Source organism: Passer domesticus, chromosome 6, assembly GCF_036417665.1.
Source record: "Passer domesticus isolate bPasDom1 chromosome 6, bPasDom1.hap1, whole genome shotgun sequence".
Taxonomy (NCBI): domain Eukaryota; kingdom Metazoa; phylum Chordata; class Aves; order Passeriformes; family Passeridae; genus Passer; species Passer domesticus.
In genome coordinates, this window is record NC_087479.1 from 1,297,663 (window position 1) to 1,314,460 (window position 16,798).

Genomic DNA, 16,798 nt, shown 5'->3' on the forward strand with positions numbered 1-16,798 from the left:
GAACTGGGAATTGCTGGCTGGGCTGGAATTGCCAGAGCAGCTGTGGCTGCCCCTGGATCCCTGGCAGTGCCCAAGGCCAGGCTGGACACTGGGACACCCTGGGACAGTGGGAGGTGTCCCTGCCATGGCAGGAGTGGCTTGGAATAAGGTGGTTTTAACGTCCCTTCCAACCCATTCCAGGATTCCATGGAAAGAACCGGGAATGGGGAGGTGATTCCAGTGCTCACCAGTGCTCCATGGTGAGCACTGCTGCTCCATGTCCCAGCCCTGCTCTGAATTCCCAGTGAACTAAAAAATTCATTTTTGTTCCATAAACCAGAAAATAATTAGCGTAGGAATTTTCCATTCCCTCAAAGCTTCTACAATTCCCTTGGACTAAAATCCAAGGAAAGGGCCCCTCTCTGAAAGGTGTAACTTCAGGAAGATGTGGACTATCAAGAAAAAGTCTGAAAAAACCCACAGAACTCATTAAAATAGCAAAAATTTCCTCAGGAAAGCAAGGGATAAGCTCAGCAATGGCACAGTATTCCAGGAAGAATCAGGGAATAACTATCAACCGATTTAAAACACCCAGGGGGGAGCAGAAATCAATTGTGGATCAATTCCCAATGTAAAAGGCAAAGTTATGGAAGTAGCAAAATGGATCAGGAATCACTTCCTGTTTGTTCAGAGCCAAATGTTGATGCAAAACATCTTCAACCCATGATACTTCATTAAATCAGAGTCAGCACTTCCAAAGGGTTTTCCTGGGAATGCTGGAAGTTTCAGGATGGACCCAGGGACTGGAAATCTCCTCCTCAGCACCGGGATCAGCTCCATCAAACCATTCCCAGGTTTGGGATTTCCACCACCCAGCTGCCACCAATGCATCACCCTCAGTGTCCAAAGGTGTAAATCCCGATTTTTCCCTAAAAATCACATTGAGCATTCCAAGGTCTCCCAGGAATTTGACTGCCTGGACAACCTCTGGGGTCCCAGTTTACCCCAAGCTGTTGCCCTAACCCAGAGGTGATGCCTTCACCCACTTTGGGAATGGGATCTTTGGAGGATGGAGATCTTTGGAGCTGCTCCCTCCCATCCCAAGGAGGAGTGGAAAAGCAGGAGCCAGCAACCCCTGTTCCCAGAGGGATTTGTTTCCCTCAAGAGTGAAAAGGCATCAAAATATGTTTGTGTCATTAAATTGGAACACTGCAGTCTAAACAGAGAGGAAAAAATGCCTAAAACGGATTTTTTTCCACTTCAAATTCATTCCTCAGAGCAGAATCGTGGTTCAAAGTGACAAAGCTGTGGTGAAACCCAGGCAGTTCAAATTGAGACTATTTTTTCCTCTTAAAACAACAATTTCAGTTGTTGTTTCTGCTTTTCCTTCTCGCCATCTCCACTCATTTTACTCCCCTTGAAGGAGTAAAAAACAGGAAAGCAGCTTCACAGAGAGTTCCCAAAATTCTGTCAGAGATGACAACGACTCAACTGAGCTCCACACGAGGAGATGTTTCTTCTCTAATCTTTCAGCAGTAAAAATCTTGACGCCATTACCTGTCACAATCATTAGGGGAAAGATTTTGGGGCTGACTTGAAGATTTGGGGCTGGGAAGTGTCATAAACAAAGGAATCCAAATAAAAATCCCAAACAAAAAGGCAAAACAAAACCAACCAAGTACTTCTTCAAAACCCCAAGCTGGTTTTCAGGAGATTCCTGTCCCTCATATTTTCACAGAATCATGAAGGCTGGAAAAGTCTCCCAAGATCATGAAGTCCAACATGGCACTGCCAAGGCCACCACTGCCCCATGTCTCCAAGTGCCACATTCACAGGGATTTAAAATCCTTCCAGGGTCAGGGACTCCACCTTGTACCTGTGCCAGGGCTGGACAACAAATTTAGGGAAAAAATTTTCCCAAATATCCAATCTAAACATCACAGAATCCCTGAGGTTGGAAAAGAGCTCCAAGATGAGAGTCCCAGCTGTGCCCGATGTCCACCTTGTCCCCAGCCCAGAGCTCTGAGTGCCACCTCCAGGAATTCCTGGGACACCTCCAGGGATGGGCACTCCAAACCTCCCTGGGCAGTTCCAATGTCTGACCACCCTTTCCATGCAGAAATTTTCCCTGATATCCAATTTAAGACTCCCTTGGCCCAGCCTGAGGCCGTTCCCTCTGCTCCTGTCCCTGTTCCCTGGAGCACAGCCCGACCCCCCCGGCTGTCCCCTCCTGGCAGGAGCTGTGCAGAGCCACAAGGGCCCCTGAGCCTCCTTTGCTCCAGGCTCAGCCCCTTCCCAGCTCCCTCAGCCTCTGCTGTGGCTCCAGCCCCTTCCCAGCCCTGTTCCCTTCCCTGGACACTCTCCAGCCCCTCCATGTCCTTCCTGTCATGAATGACCCCAACTGACCCCAAGACTCAAGGTGGGGCCTCACCATTTCCAAGCTCAGTCTCCAAAGTTTCACCCATCCCTAATTTTTTTCTCCATCAGACCCACAGAACATTCCCACCCTCCTCCAAGGCAGATTCCACAGGAAGCCAGGCTGTTTTTTTTGGGAAGCCTCTTCTAGACCTGACTGAATCCAGCTCAGTGGAGCTCCCCCAAGGCCGGGTTTAAGGGGCTCTGTTCCCACCACGTCATGCTCTGGAACACCATGGAGGTTATTGATTCCCTGCAGATCAAAATCAGCCTGTTTGATTAAACCTGTTCCCATTTTTAAAACTCCCTAAAAAATCATCCAGAAAAATTGTGTTGTCCTTCAGACAGTGCCAACAGCAGAGGAAGAAACTCCAGGAAAATCCCTAAATATTGGGAGTTGATGCATCCCAGGTTATGTTCACATCAGAGTTTGTTGGTATTTCCAGAATATCTTGGAGAGACTGAAAATGAACCCCAACCTAATTTCCAGGAAATTTTCTGACTTGAATCCCAAATCTCAATGATCCAAACCCTAAATAACAAAGAACCGAACCCTATGTTTCCCAGTGATCCTAACATTAAATTTCAATGAGCCAAACCCTAAATCTCCCAGAGATACAAACCCTAAATCCCTCAGTGATCCAAAACCTAAATCTCAAAGATCCAAACCCAAATCTCCCAGTGATCCAAAGCCTAAATTTTCCAGTGATCGAAACCTTAAATCTCCCAGTGGTCCCAATCAGCTGTGCCATATTTTCCTCCCACAGGAACCCAATTCCTCCCACTGCTCTTGCTGATCCCAAAATGGGAGTGAGAGTCTGAGCTGCCACTGAGTTCAGCTGTCGTGATAAAGAAAGGAGCTGACATTTGATTTTGCTGGAAAAGTGAGAGAACTGGGGAAGCAGAGAAAAATGGGAAAAGGATGGGAAACTCAATAAGAGGGATTTGGCATCTCAGCTTGGAAGGAAAGGCATCAACAGCAAAGGCCAGGCAGGAGGAGCAGCTGCTGAGAACGAGTCACAGATCCTGCAAAAAATCCCCGATTCCTTAAAAAATCAGATATTCCATATAAAATATTCCTTTGAAAATCAGGAATCAGAGTAACTGGCTGAACAAGAGTTATTTTTTTGGGATTTTTCCTAAAAACATCCCTTTTTCCTTCCAAATGACAAGGTCCTGATGGTCACAAAGTACTAAAAAATGTCATGACACAAAATTCTGGGATCTAAACACATTCCAAAAAGGATAATATTCCTTGGTGGCAATTTAATCCATCCATACCTTCTTATCCCAGTCATTGGATGCAACTTTTGCATCAGGCAATTCCAAAATATCAGCCTGAGCACATCCCACCTGCACACTCCAGGTGTTGAAGACAGGACAAAGAATATGTGGAATCAGTCAGCATGGAAATTCCAAAGATTTTGACTCAATGTTTCCACGTTTTTTGCTCTGTGAGCACTGATTTTCCTTTTTTTCCAGAGGATAATCTGGCAAAGTCTCCTCCAGGCAGGAAAACACCTCAAACAATATTAAAAAACACTGGAAAAGGCTCAAATCTCTCCTTCCCCAAACCTGGCATGGCTTAAAAAGATCCCAGCAATTCCTTTGTTCTGGGAAAAGGAATTGGAAAGGTGTTGGCATCCCACTGGCTGAGATTCCAGCTCATTTCCAATTCCAGTAGAAGAAAAACTCTGCAAACTCCAGTAATCCCAAATAGCATCATTCATGTCTTGTGGAGCGCTCCTGGCACACCTTCCAACGACTCCCACGAGTGCCAAGGAACGGAATCTGGGAACGCTTCCCACATTTCAGGAGAATTGCAAGGAGATGTAAAGAAAAAAAAAACCAAAAAGGCCTGGATCAGCTTGCAGCTAGGAATAAAACCAGGACTAAGGGCTGGGATTAAGGGTTTGGAAAGGCAGGGTTAGGGGAATCAGCACAATGGGAAGCAATAATGGGAATTTCAAAGGGAAGGGAAGAGAGGTAAAAATCAGGGAATGTTTAAAATTGGACAAGACAGAACCGGGAAAAGGGGACAGCCACTAACCCTAACTGCTTGAGGGAAAGGAGGGACAGGAGCCAGGGAATGCTCCCACTGCCAGAGGGGAGGGATGGATGGGATACTGGGAATTGGGAATTCCTGGCTGGGAGGGGCTGGGCTGGAATTGCCAGAGCAGCTGTGGCTGCCCCTGGATCCCTGGCAGTGCCCAAGGCCAGGTTGGGAGGTGTCCCTGCCCACAGAAGGGTCTGGAATGGGATGGGATTTGAGGTTCTCCCAACCCAAACTATTCCAAGATTCCACAACAGCTGGTGGCTCTTCCCAACAATTCCAACCCAAATCACCCCAACATGCATTTAAAGCCTCTTCTCAATTTCACCATTCCAGACCATCCATTTATGGAATGGTGTTTTGGGAACCCAACCGAAGCATTCCAAGATTCCACAGCACTTAGAGGCTCTTCCAAGATACACCACTCCAACCCAAACCATTCCACGATCCCACAGCAGTTGAAGGCTCTTCCCAACTGCACCATTCCAAGATTCCATAACATTCTAAGTCTCTTTCCAACTACACCATCCCCTGATTTCTGAACAGCTGAAGGCTTTTCCCAACACCATCATTCCAACCCAAACCATTCCATGATTCTGTAGAAGTTGAAGGCTCCTCCCACTACACCATTCCACGATTCCACAACAGTTGAAAGGTTTTCCCAGCACCACCATTCCAACCCAAACCACTCCAATTCCACACATGGGAATGTTTCCTGGATTCCCCAAACTTGCAGGATTATTTCTCTTTTGTTGTAATTCCACTTTCTTTGGCTCTGGTGCAAATCCCCTGGATTTTGCCAGCGCTTTCTCCTTAACGATGTATTTACCTAATTAGCATAATTGTCTGCAATTATGTAATTAGCGTTCATATGTGTAATCATTGGAACATGTAATTAGCCCTAATTACACCATTAAAGCCTGCGAGTCAGAAATATCTTTATCATTTTGATTGACAGGCATATGGGAAGGGGGGGAAGAAAAAAATCCCACTCGTTATTTTTATCTCCTTGAATCACGAAATCTGCAGGAGGATCCAGGATTCAGCCCAGAATGGCACCGGAATTATTTAAAAATTTGATATTATTGATCAAAATTATATCGAGGTTATTCCATTGGAAGAGGAGGAGAAAAATTACTCGAAAATAAGGAAAATTCATTAAAGTGCAGCAAGATTTTTCTGGAAAGATAAATTAGGAATTGTTTTGAAGTATTTAATTTTTTGTGTCTAATATCCTACTATGAAAATTAAGGAAAGGGTCCCCAAATACAGCAGAATTTTTCTGGAAAAATAATTTAATTATCAAAAATAAGGAGGAAAATTCAGGAAAGAGGCACCACGTAAAGCAAGATTTCTCCGTAAAAAAAATTAAGAATTATCTGGAAATATTTAATTTTTAATTCTACTATTAACTGGATTTGAGGAAGAAAAATAATACAGGAAAAGAGAAAACAGATAACAGCAGTGAGATTTTTCTGTAAAGAAATGTGGAATTATCTGGAAATATTTAATTTTTAATTCCAATATCACTGGATTTTAGGAAGAAAAATAATATAGAAAAAGATAATAACCCTACAGAAATTGTTCTATGGAGATGCTGTTTCATCCCAAAAAAAAGTATTTTAAAACTCCTTGGATTTTTAGCCACTCTGAGAAAACCAGATTTAGTTGAAAACTCAATATTTAGGTTCAGTTTGTTTTATTTTAACATCTGTGCTGGGCCTGTAGGACAGCACTAGAACAAACATCTGGCACAGAATAATTTAATTGGAACAGCAAAAATCGGGATTAAAAAAAAATTATCCCTTTACTTTTAAATATTACTTTTAAATATTGACCCCAATTAAATATTTGAATTTATTTCAAGTTCAACTCCTGCTCTTCTAGCACAGGGTTCTTGGTTTTTTAGAAGTTTCTACTAAAATGACAAAAATATTAAAACAAATTAAAAATCAAGTGGCTGAACTGCCCAAACATTTGGGAGGAGTAGGGGGGAAGCTTTAAAGGTAATATTTGGGAATAAATCTTAGTTGGGAATATAAATATTCTTGGATAAAGATTTTCCAGCCTGATGAACTCCATTGCAGCAGCCAAGTGTTCAGGTGAAAGGCAGCAAAATCCACCTGGAGCTTCCCAAACCATTCCCAGCTGCCAGAAGAGGGAGGAGAGCTCAATCCAGGAGAAAACGTTATCCATGGAAACGTCAGCATGGAGATTAAAACATCCCAGAAGGACGCGAGGGGTCGTTCTCCCATCCCAGCTGGAAAATCCCAATTTGTTCCAATGCTCCCCACCAGACACTTCATCTGGGTGAGGTTTTGGGAGCAGAATTTTTTCCCTCAAAATATAAAAGCAACAAACACCTGAGCTTTAGGAATTCATAGGATCACAGAATCTTGAAATGGTTTAGGTTGGGAGGGATTTTAAGGATGATCCCAGTGCCACCCTGCCATGGCAGGGACACCTCCCACTGTCCCAGGGTGTCCCAGTGTCCAGCCTGGCCTTGGGCACTGCCAGCGATCCAGGGGCAGCCACAGCTGCTCTGGCAATCCCAGCCCAGCCAGCAATTCCCAGTTCCCAATCTCCCATCCATCCCTGCCCTCTGGCACTGGGAGCCATTCCCTGGCTCCTGTCCCTCCATGCCTTGTCCCCAGTCCCTCTGCAGCTCTCCTGGAGCCCCTTCAGGCCCTGCCAGGGGCTCTGAGCTCTCCCTGGAGCCTTCTCCTCTCCAGGGGAACATTCCCAGCTCTCCCACTCTGGCTCCAGAGGGGCTCCAATGGTTGGAGCAGCTCTGTACATTCCTCTGGATCATGCCAGCAGCTCCATGTCCTCCTGATGCTGGACCCAGAGCTGGAGGCAGCTCTGCAGGTAGGATTTCATGGACAACATGCCTTCCACAGCAATGGGAACAATTCCTAATAATCCTCCAGAAAAAGCCTCCCAAGCGTTTCCTTGGGAGATCTCCCTCCAAAGCCACCGGCACCGGCTGATCTGCATCAGCTGCTGGTTTCCCTGGTTACCAAATTATCCGTGTACTCATCAAATCCTTTCCAGCCAGACCTCCCAGCTCAGCCTTTATTCCAGAACCGCCCCCATCCCTGTACCAGCAGACCAGAATGTATTTCCATGTGCCCATGGAAAAGCAGCTCCTGGTGCGCTATCCCAGAGCCGCTGCTCCAGCCTTTCCTGAGCCCTCCACAAGCAGGGAAATAAAAGCTGACAGCACAAAGGGAAAGAAAACAAAACACTGCAGAGCTTTGGGAGTGGAGAAAACAGATGGAAAATATTCAGAGGACAAGTGTCCATATTTCAGGAAAAGTAGAATTTTTTCTTGTTTTCCTTAAAATAATAGTGCTCTGTGGGCACTGGAAATTTCCTGTATGGGATTTCTGGCACATTTAAGCTGCCCAAATGTCAAAATGAAACTGCTCTGGTGCCACTCCCCAATCTTGATGTCATTCCCAGCCCCATGAAATTCCCTCCAGGCTCATCCCAATGATTGCTGGGGCTGTAACAAATCCGGGCTCGATATTCCCAACAGAGGGAATGGGATTGAAACCCAAACTTCCCTTCCCTGATGCTGCTTTTTCTCTGGATTTAACCTCCTTGCATTGAACCTCTTTTTATCTGGATTTGACCTCTTTCCCTCAGCACCTCCAAGCCCTTTTTAGGAACTTGCAAACACATTCCCTGTGGAGAGACAGCAGCCACCTGGAAACAGGAAAACTAGCAGGAACTGTTCAAATTATTCAGCATAAAACAACCGAGGAGTTAATTCCTTTTATCAGCTTGCAAACCATTGGAATCATGGAAGGGTTTGGGATGGAAGGGACATTAAAGATTATCCAGATGAGCTCAGAGGCACCAGTGGCTCATTCCCAAAGATCCAGGTGCAGCTCCAGGAGTCCCTTGCTCCGTGCTGTGGATGCTGCGATTCCTGCCCTGGATTTTTGGCACAATTCCTGCTCCTCCCTCCTGGCAGACAGAGCAGGGCAGGCTCGGAGCCCTGCAGAGCTCTGCAGAGGTGTGAATTCAGGTGCTGTGCTTGGGGGAGAAAACATCAAATAAACTCCTTCGAGCAGCACAAACATCATGTGAAGCCTCACCACAGATTGCTTTTCATGCCGGAGCAGGATGGAAACATTTTTTCCTTGCTAAACGGGAGCTTCATCGAGTCAAACATTTAGGAAAAGGTTTTTTTTCCAGCATAAAATCCAGGCTAATTTAGTCATGAGTCAGGCTGGGTTTTGTCAGGTGCTCAGTGAACATTTGTAAAGTCTTCCCGTGAACTGAGGAGTGTCAGATGGAATCAGCATCAATTTTCCTAACAAGGCTCCAATTACTGCTCCAAGGAGCTGCAGAGTGGGGTGGGAAAACAGCTGCTCCTGTGTGAGGGACCCCCACCCCCTTCCCTCGGCTGCATCAGCACTTGATAAGAATTCTTATCAATTAAAACCAAAAACGTGGCACCCACTGCCTCAAAGGAGTGTTTTATGTCTCACTTGCAGCTGATCAAAGAGAACAGAATGTGGGGTTTTTGTTGGGGGTTTTTTGGGAATGCTGCTTTTCCTGGTCTAATGGATGGAGTGCCAGGGAATGGGAATTTTTCCTTTCCAGGCATTAATAAGGAGAAGGCAGGATTCTGTTTTGCAGTGTCAGAGGCTCCACTAATCACAGGGAGTAATTAGGGAGATGCATTTGAAATAATTAAGGGGTTTTTATAACGTGCCACAGTTAGCTGGGTCTGTTCATGGGGAGAGCTCGGTGCTTTCCAAGGAGTTTGTGAGTGACAGGATAATGGGGAATGGCTTTAAACTGACAGGGAATACGTTTAGATGGGATATTGGGAAGGAATTCCTGTCTGGGAGGGAGGTGAGGTGCTGGGGTGGAATTACCAGAGAAGCTGTGGCTGCCCCTGAATCGCTGGAATTGTCCAAGGCCAAGTTGGAGCAGCCTGGGACACTGGGAGTTCTCCCTGTAGCACTGGGTGGGATGTAAGCTCCTTCCCATCCAAACCATTCCATGATTCCATGAATTCCATATTTATACATAGATATATATTGATATATAAATATGAGCTTCAAGGCCGCTTCCAATCCAACCATTCCCCGCTCTGTGTCGCTTGGGTCACCCCCTTTGGCCACCCCAATTCCCAGCAGGCTGGATGTGTTTTTCCAGGTCCACATCCCCCTGGAGCAGCATTTCCCTGGCTTTACTCCGGGCTCACAATCCCGGGAAGCCATCGGGATTTCCAGACAGCTCCAAGGGGAGCAGCTCCTGCTGCCTCAGTGGCATCACCACAGCACCCAACTCCTACAAGTGGGAAGAAAACACAGCCAAACAGAGTCAGGGAGAAATTCCAGGGCTCCTAAAAGCAGATCCTCCCCTGCTTTGCTTCCTGGGAAAGCCACAGATCCATCACGTTCTTCACACCCCACCAGCACCGTGAGCACTCCTGGATTTTTCCGGGAGAAAAGGATGTGCGCCGACGGCCCTGCCTGGAAGAAGGGTGGCAGGAGGATGTGAGGAGGAGGTGGGATCTCGTTAAGATGTGTTGCAACCTCAAAACAGGAAAAAAATCCCGGAGTGTGCAGCTTCCAGATGGTTGGAATGACGTGTGGCACTGGCAGCTGCTCCTTCCCGGGCCTCGGGAATGACAGGGGACAAGAGTGGGGAGGCAGCACCTGGGAGAGGGAGGGACTGGTAGGAGGGCCAGAGGTCACCCTGCAGCACTGGGAGGGACTGGGGGAGGACTTGGACACTGTCCCCTGTCAGCTCTGCACCTTTTGCTGCTTGGAATGCGCCATTCCCACCAGGATAATGTCACCCAAGGTGGGACAGCACTTGGAGGTGAACCACTGGAAAAATCACAGCCAGGGGAAAGCAAACCCCAAGAGGGAGGTTAGATTGACAAACAAGGTTCTTATAAACTCCTGGAATCCCTGAGATTGGAAAAGCCATCCAAGACTGAATCCCAGCACTCCCACGACCACCACTGATCCATGTCCCCAGGTGCCATATCCACAGGGATTTTAAATCCCTTCAGGGATGGCGACTCCGCCACTGCCCCAGGGCAACTTTTTCCATTAAATTTTTCCTTATCTCCAATGTAAACCTCCCCTGGCACAACTTGAGGCTATTTCCTGTTGTTACTTTGGAAAAAAAAAACAACTTGGACACACCCTCCTGTCAGGGATTTCCCATTCTTCCTTCAGTGGAAAACCAGGAATATAAAAGTCCAGCCAATCCCTGCTCATCAGATGCTTCTTCCTCTGCTCCCTATGATCCAAACATTATTCCTCACTTTGGAAAGTCAGTTTTTGTTTCCAATGACTGGACCTGCCAGCACAGCTGAGAATTCCCAAGGAAAATCAGGAAAAAAACACATTCCTCAAGGCAAAGCAGGAGATGGTCACCAGTGGGGATAAAATGTCACCTCTTAGCTACTCAGTCCAGGAAATCCCTCATTTGTGTCCAGGAATAAGTGGCTTTTGGATATCCTGGCACATCCCTCTGGAGCTGGAAAGCAGGGACAGCCCAGGCCCTGCATCCTTGATAAAACCTGGAAAAGGGACAGGTCCCCAGGGTGATCCTGCTCCAAACTTTGCAGGATTTTATCCAACAATCAAATCAGCCTCTCCTGACAGGTGCAATTTATGGAAAAAAAGGGCTGCATTCACCTCATCTGAGTGGGCATAAAGTGTTTTAAAAATTCCAGCCAGGAAAATTATTTCTATGGCAACTAATGGTGCATTCCAAAGCAGGGTGTGAGAAGGTGGGAAATCAGCAATAACAAATACTAATCACATGTAACATCTCAAAATCACTCCATGAATAACAAGCCGACACTCAAGGATGTGTTGGGGTGCTCAGAGTCTTATATTTCATTAGGAGTGAGGTGAATTTTTGGGATTAACAGAGCCATTATTTTTAATTCTCCCTCTTTCTGATAATTCCCATATCCTTATATTATTCCTCCAAAAAACCTCACTGATGCTGAGAGGACTCCATGAAAATTTTGAGGAGAAAATTTCCAGCAATTGGAAAGTGCAACCACCACTCTGAACACAGGAATTTCCCTGCCTGGAAATAACCCCAGGGAAAAATTTGGGGGCACGTGGTGGGAAAGGCAGCAAAGAGAGCTGAAAAATTGGTAAGATTTGATAAATCTGAAGATCTGTGTTCAAAGGGAGGCCCCCCCAGAGTGGCATCACCGCAAGGATGGCTCCGAGCAGATCAGAGACATCCCTGACTCATCAGATCCCAAAGAACCACATCCATTGATCCCAAAGTTAAAAGAACAAATGTTGGAAAGACAAAAAAGGGATAAATGTGTGCTTTGGTAAAGCGGGAAGGAGTGACAGGATAGAAGGGGGGAAAAAAATATTTTTTTCTTATTTATTCATTTCTCCTTCCACAGCCATCACGGGTAGTCTCAAATCCTACAGATTAGAAATCCCTGGGGAATGTTCATGGCCTGGAGTGGAAAATATCCCTGCCCATGGGAAGAGTTGGCTCTGGTTCATTTTTAATCTCCTTTCCAACCCAAACCATTCCATGATTCTACGATTTTACAAACTCCCAATCCAGGATTGTTTAATTCTTCCAGCGTTTAAACCAAAAGGAGTTTCCATGCCAAGAACAATTGAAAAATTTGAGTGAACATGGAAGTGTGAAAGCATTCTTGGAATGCACAATTCCATATTTTATAACCCCATTCCCCAGCATCTGATCAAACAGCAGCTGGAAAACAATTTCCATGCAATTTGCAACCCAAATCTGACAGCATCCTGTGGAAAAATCAGGAAAAATTTGATGGAAACGCCATCCCTAAACCAGCACAGAATAAACTCACACTACTTTAGCTTTAATTCTTCCCCTTAAACTGGGAACAACCATGGAATGAACAGCAGAGAAACAGCAAACCCCTCCCTCCTGGAGGAGCTCACACTGAAGGCCTCCAGGAGAATTCCCTGCTCTCAGTTCCTGCCTGTCCCTTGCAATTCCAATAGCAAAGGATTTAATTCTTGACCTTGGAAAGAAAATCCCTGGTGATTATCCCAATTAAAAATAACTGATTAACGAGGTATCCTGGCCTAAGGGGGTCACACCAGGGAGGTGCAGCAGGAGTTGCCAACAATCTTGAGCATGATAAAATAAGGTTAGGCCTGGAAAAAGCTGGTTTATTCCCAGGTAATTCTGGTTTATCCAGCTGCAACACTGGGAGTTCCATGACATAGCTGATCCAGGTCAACAGGGAGACTTTCCCAAGCATTTGGGTTCCCTTCTCCAGCTGTTCTCTCTTCCAGAGTTCCAGCTGGATTTCTGAGGACTGGGGTGTGAAGATCCCAGACAACACAACAACCTTAGGGATTTTCAACCAACAATTGTCATCCTTATAATGGTTTTCCTTCTCTTTTACCAACCTCCATGGAAGTCAAACACACCAGGATTTTAAAGAATAATATTGCTGATTTTAACACCAGATTTTCAAAAAAACCTCACCAACATGCCTGCTGTTGATGTTCCTCTGGAACACCCAACATCCATGATGGATCCCCCACCTGGATCCCGTTGGATCTTGCCGTCCACGCACGCTCTGACATGAAAGTGAACCCAACTTGTGGAGGGTCTGAGGGTGTGGAGGGGACAGGTGTGGTGGGCAGGGACTCACCTGTGGCCGGGGGTGGCCGGTGACCAGGCAGGTGAGCTCCAGGGTCTCTCCCTCGCGGATGGTGTAGACCCGCTCGGAGTAGCGCTCCTCCTCGATGTTGCAGGCCAGGCCCGAGTGCACGATCCGCACCGTGGGGGGGGCTGCAAGGCCAGCAGAGAAAGGGGATCAGAACCACACAGATCACCAAATTACGGGATGCTCCACATTGGAAGGATCCCACAAGGATCAACTCCAGCTCTTCAGGGAATCAAACGTGACCTCGGTATTCTCAGCTCCAAGATCCAGCCAACCCAGCCCATCCCAAACAACGCCACTCCTGGGGCTGGCTCTGAATGGAGGTGCTGCAAGGCCAGCAGAGAAAAGGGATGAGAATAACATGGATCATGGGATTATTGAACATTTTGGGTTGGAAAAAATCCACAAGGATCAAGTCCAGCTCTCAAGGAAATCTAGTGTGACCTTGGCATTCTCAACTCCGTGATCCAACAAACCAAGACCATTCCAGACCACTGCACCCCTGGGGCTGGCCTTGAGCTAGGGGGGCTGCAAAGCCAGCAGAGAAATGGGATAAGAACCACATGGATCGCCAAATTACAGGATGTTCCAAGTTGGAAGAATCCCACAAGGATCAAGTCCAGCTCTTAAGGGAATTAAACATGACCTTGGTATTCTCAGCTTCAAGATCCAACCAACCAAGCCCATCCCAGACCACTCCACCCCTGGGGCTGGCCCTGAATGTGGGGAGCTGCAAGGCTGGGAGAGAAATGAGATGGGAACCACATGGGTCACAGGATTACAGGATGTTCCGAGCTGGAAAAGCCACAAGGATTGAGTCCAGCTCTTAAGGGAACTGAACTTACCTTGGATTTTTCAGCTCCATGATCCAACCAACCAAGCCCATCCAAGGCCACCCAGTTCTGGAACCAGCACTGAGCATCTCCCACACACAGTTACTCTTTGTTTACACAGCATCACAAGAGACTTGCATGGTTTTTATTAATCCCTGGCAATCCTCTGGATGAAACCTTCAGCATCCCCCACTTGCGTTCCAATTTTTTTGTTTCCATTTCCAAAATGAACTTGGCATTATTGTTTTTATTCTATATCTTCCTAAATGCATTATCACACTCGTTATGCAAATGAAAAGACTTAATTAAAGCAGGAAAATTAAGCAGGAGAAACAGTGGCACTGATGCTGCTGCTTCCTTTCCAAATCCTGTCAGCGAGATCAGGATTTGGAGCAGGAGTTAAGTTCAGGCAGAACCTTACTTTAATTTCCTTGTTGGTACAACCTGTAGTACAGGAATTACTCAGATTTACACGTTGTAAATGTAAGGAAACCACGACACTCCTGTTATTACACCTGCATAAATCCCAGCTCTGCTTCCACAAGTCTCCAAAGCACATTCCTGGCTTCACAATTTCGCTTCTGAACCGTGAAATTCACAGCTATGACAATTTCCAGGGAGTGCATCGATAGGAGAAGGAAACTGATTTACAGACCCTAATAAAATCACAGAAACTACAGAGCACAAAGGATAAAATGGAATTCTGTGGGATTTAAACACCTGGAATTCCATCCTTTCTGTTCATTCATGTGATGCCATTGTGCTCCCAGCCCCAGTCCCCATGGAAGAGCCTCAAAACTTCTCCCCAGGCCATTTGCAACAGCTGGATCCCCTTCCCAAGGCTGCTTTGCCAGGTGTCCATGCTGCACATCACACCAACCCTGCTTCTCTGATCATTCTGGATTCTGGAATTCCTCTGCTAAGATCCACATGGAATTCCCGGGATGCAGGGCTCTGGCATACCTTCAGACTGCCCCTCACCACGGCATGCCTGGTCCAGCCCACACACAGCTCCCTGTGGACACAGCCCATCGTGGGATCCTGATCTGAAGGCCTGGGATTGATCTAAACCTGCCAAGAATTCCAGTTTCTGAGCCTGGCTCTCCACAGCCTGGAGAAAATGAGGCTTGAGCCAAGGAGGCAGAAGAGGAGCAGGGAATGGATGCGTCCTCCATAGAAACATGGAAAGGTTTGGGTTGGAAGGACCTTAAACCCCACCTCATTCCAACCCAGCGCATTCCACTATTCCTGGTTGCTTCAAGCCCCATCCAAACCTGGCCTTGGACACTTTCAGGGATCCAGGGGCAGCCACAGCTTCTCTGGGAATTCTATTCCAGAATCTCCCCACCCTCCCAGCCAGGAATTCCTTCCCAATATCCCATCCAGCCCCACACTCAGTTTGAAGCCATCATTCCAGCAAAGCCTCCAGCAAGCTCTGCTCTTCCAGCCACCACATCCCAAGTTCCAAAGCCCCAGGAACTTTCCCTCCTCACTTTTCCAGAAGATTTAACAAAGACCAACACTCCCCTGCTCCAGCCAAAAGTGCTCCCAGTTACTCCGAGTCCAAAACAATGATGGAATAAAGGTGCTTGGAAAAACCTGGGATAGTGGAGGGTGCCCCAGCCCACGGCAGGAGTGAAACTGGATTTAAGATCCATTCCAGTCCAAACCCTTCTGGGATTGCATGATTCCCTTGTCCCATAGATAGAGGTGGATCTTCCCAAGAAACTCCTGGAAGGACAGCAATGTCCTTGGTTAGGAATCAGGGCCATGTGTCACACTCTAACCCGGAAAAAATCCGTTAATTCCTGACTATTATTTTTTCCCAAGTAGAACAGCAGCACCAACACTCGCTGTGCTGATTTTTCCCTGGAATTCTTAGGAATGCTGATCCCCCTTCACACTCCTCAGGAGTTCAACATCCCAAGGACATTGAATGTGCTCTTTGTTTTGCCATTTCCAGGGCTCTGAGTCACCACTGGGACTTCCATCATCTCCCACACCACAGATTCCAAAATGCAGGAATGCTGAAGCAGAGCCACAGAGCAGAAAGGTGAACGAGGGTTCAGCATGGCTCATCAAACTTGGGATCAAATTAGAGCAGTCAGCAACATCATTCCAACATCCTTTTAAATCCATATTCCATTAATATTCCATTTTTATTCATGTTATATTCATCTAACTCCAAATCACAGCTGAAGTGTCCTTCATTTTAGTGGCTGTGCCACTCTCCTGAAGCCATTAAATTTGGGAAGGAGCAGGAAAGGAAAAACACCCCCCTGGGTGTTGTTATCACCAAGGAAAACACTGCTTTAAGAGGAGATCAAACCAATCAAGGGAAATAGCAAATATTCTTCTTCCAGTAAGTGAAAAACCTCATGGTTCAGGAGACATCCCACAATTATGAAATGTCACCTCTCTCCTTCCTGCAGGAATATTCATTCCAGCTCCTTCTGAAACCTGCCTCCAGGGATTTCATCCATTAAAATAATATCAACTTAGCATTGATTTTGTTTGTGACATTTGAGGAGAATTTGGCTGGTGATTGCAGGTGGAAAACGCTGCGTGGATCCTTCCCAGCGCCATTCCTGGCAAGGTACGACCTGGAGCAAGGAATAGGTAAAATAAATCCGAGCACAACTCCCTCATTTTGCTGATAAAGTTATGTGATCCCACAAGATTCCCTCTCTCCATCAAAAATGGAAAGTTTCTCCTTTTCGTGTCTCCTTACAGACGTTGTCTTTCTTGGCTACTCTTTTCCGCCAATTCCAAGTGTAGGTGGGATATTGGGAAGGAATTCCTGGCTGGGAGGGTGGGAAGGTCCTGGAA

At 46.5% G+C, this 16,798-nt stretch overlaps 1 protein-coding gene across 2 annotated transcripts in view; it reads right to left on the minus strand.

Moving 5' to 3' along the window:
• The window catches only part of MDGA2 (MAM domain containing glycosylphosphatidylinositol anchor 2), a 194,626-nt gene that overhangs the window by 123,028 nt on the left and 54,800 nt on the right, over positions 1-16,798 (minus strand). The window contains exon 2 of one of the 2 annotated variants that reach the window (XM_064422771.1): positions 13,122-13,261. In XM_064422771.1, coding sequence (XP_064278841.1) covers positions 13,122-13,261 — 140 coding nt within the window. Of the gene's footprint in view, positions 1-13,121; positions 13,262-16,798 lie in introns of those variants that run through there. The other variant, XM_064422772.1, reaches the window with a different exon arrangement.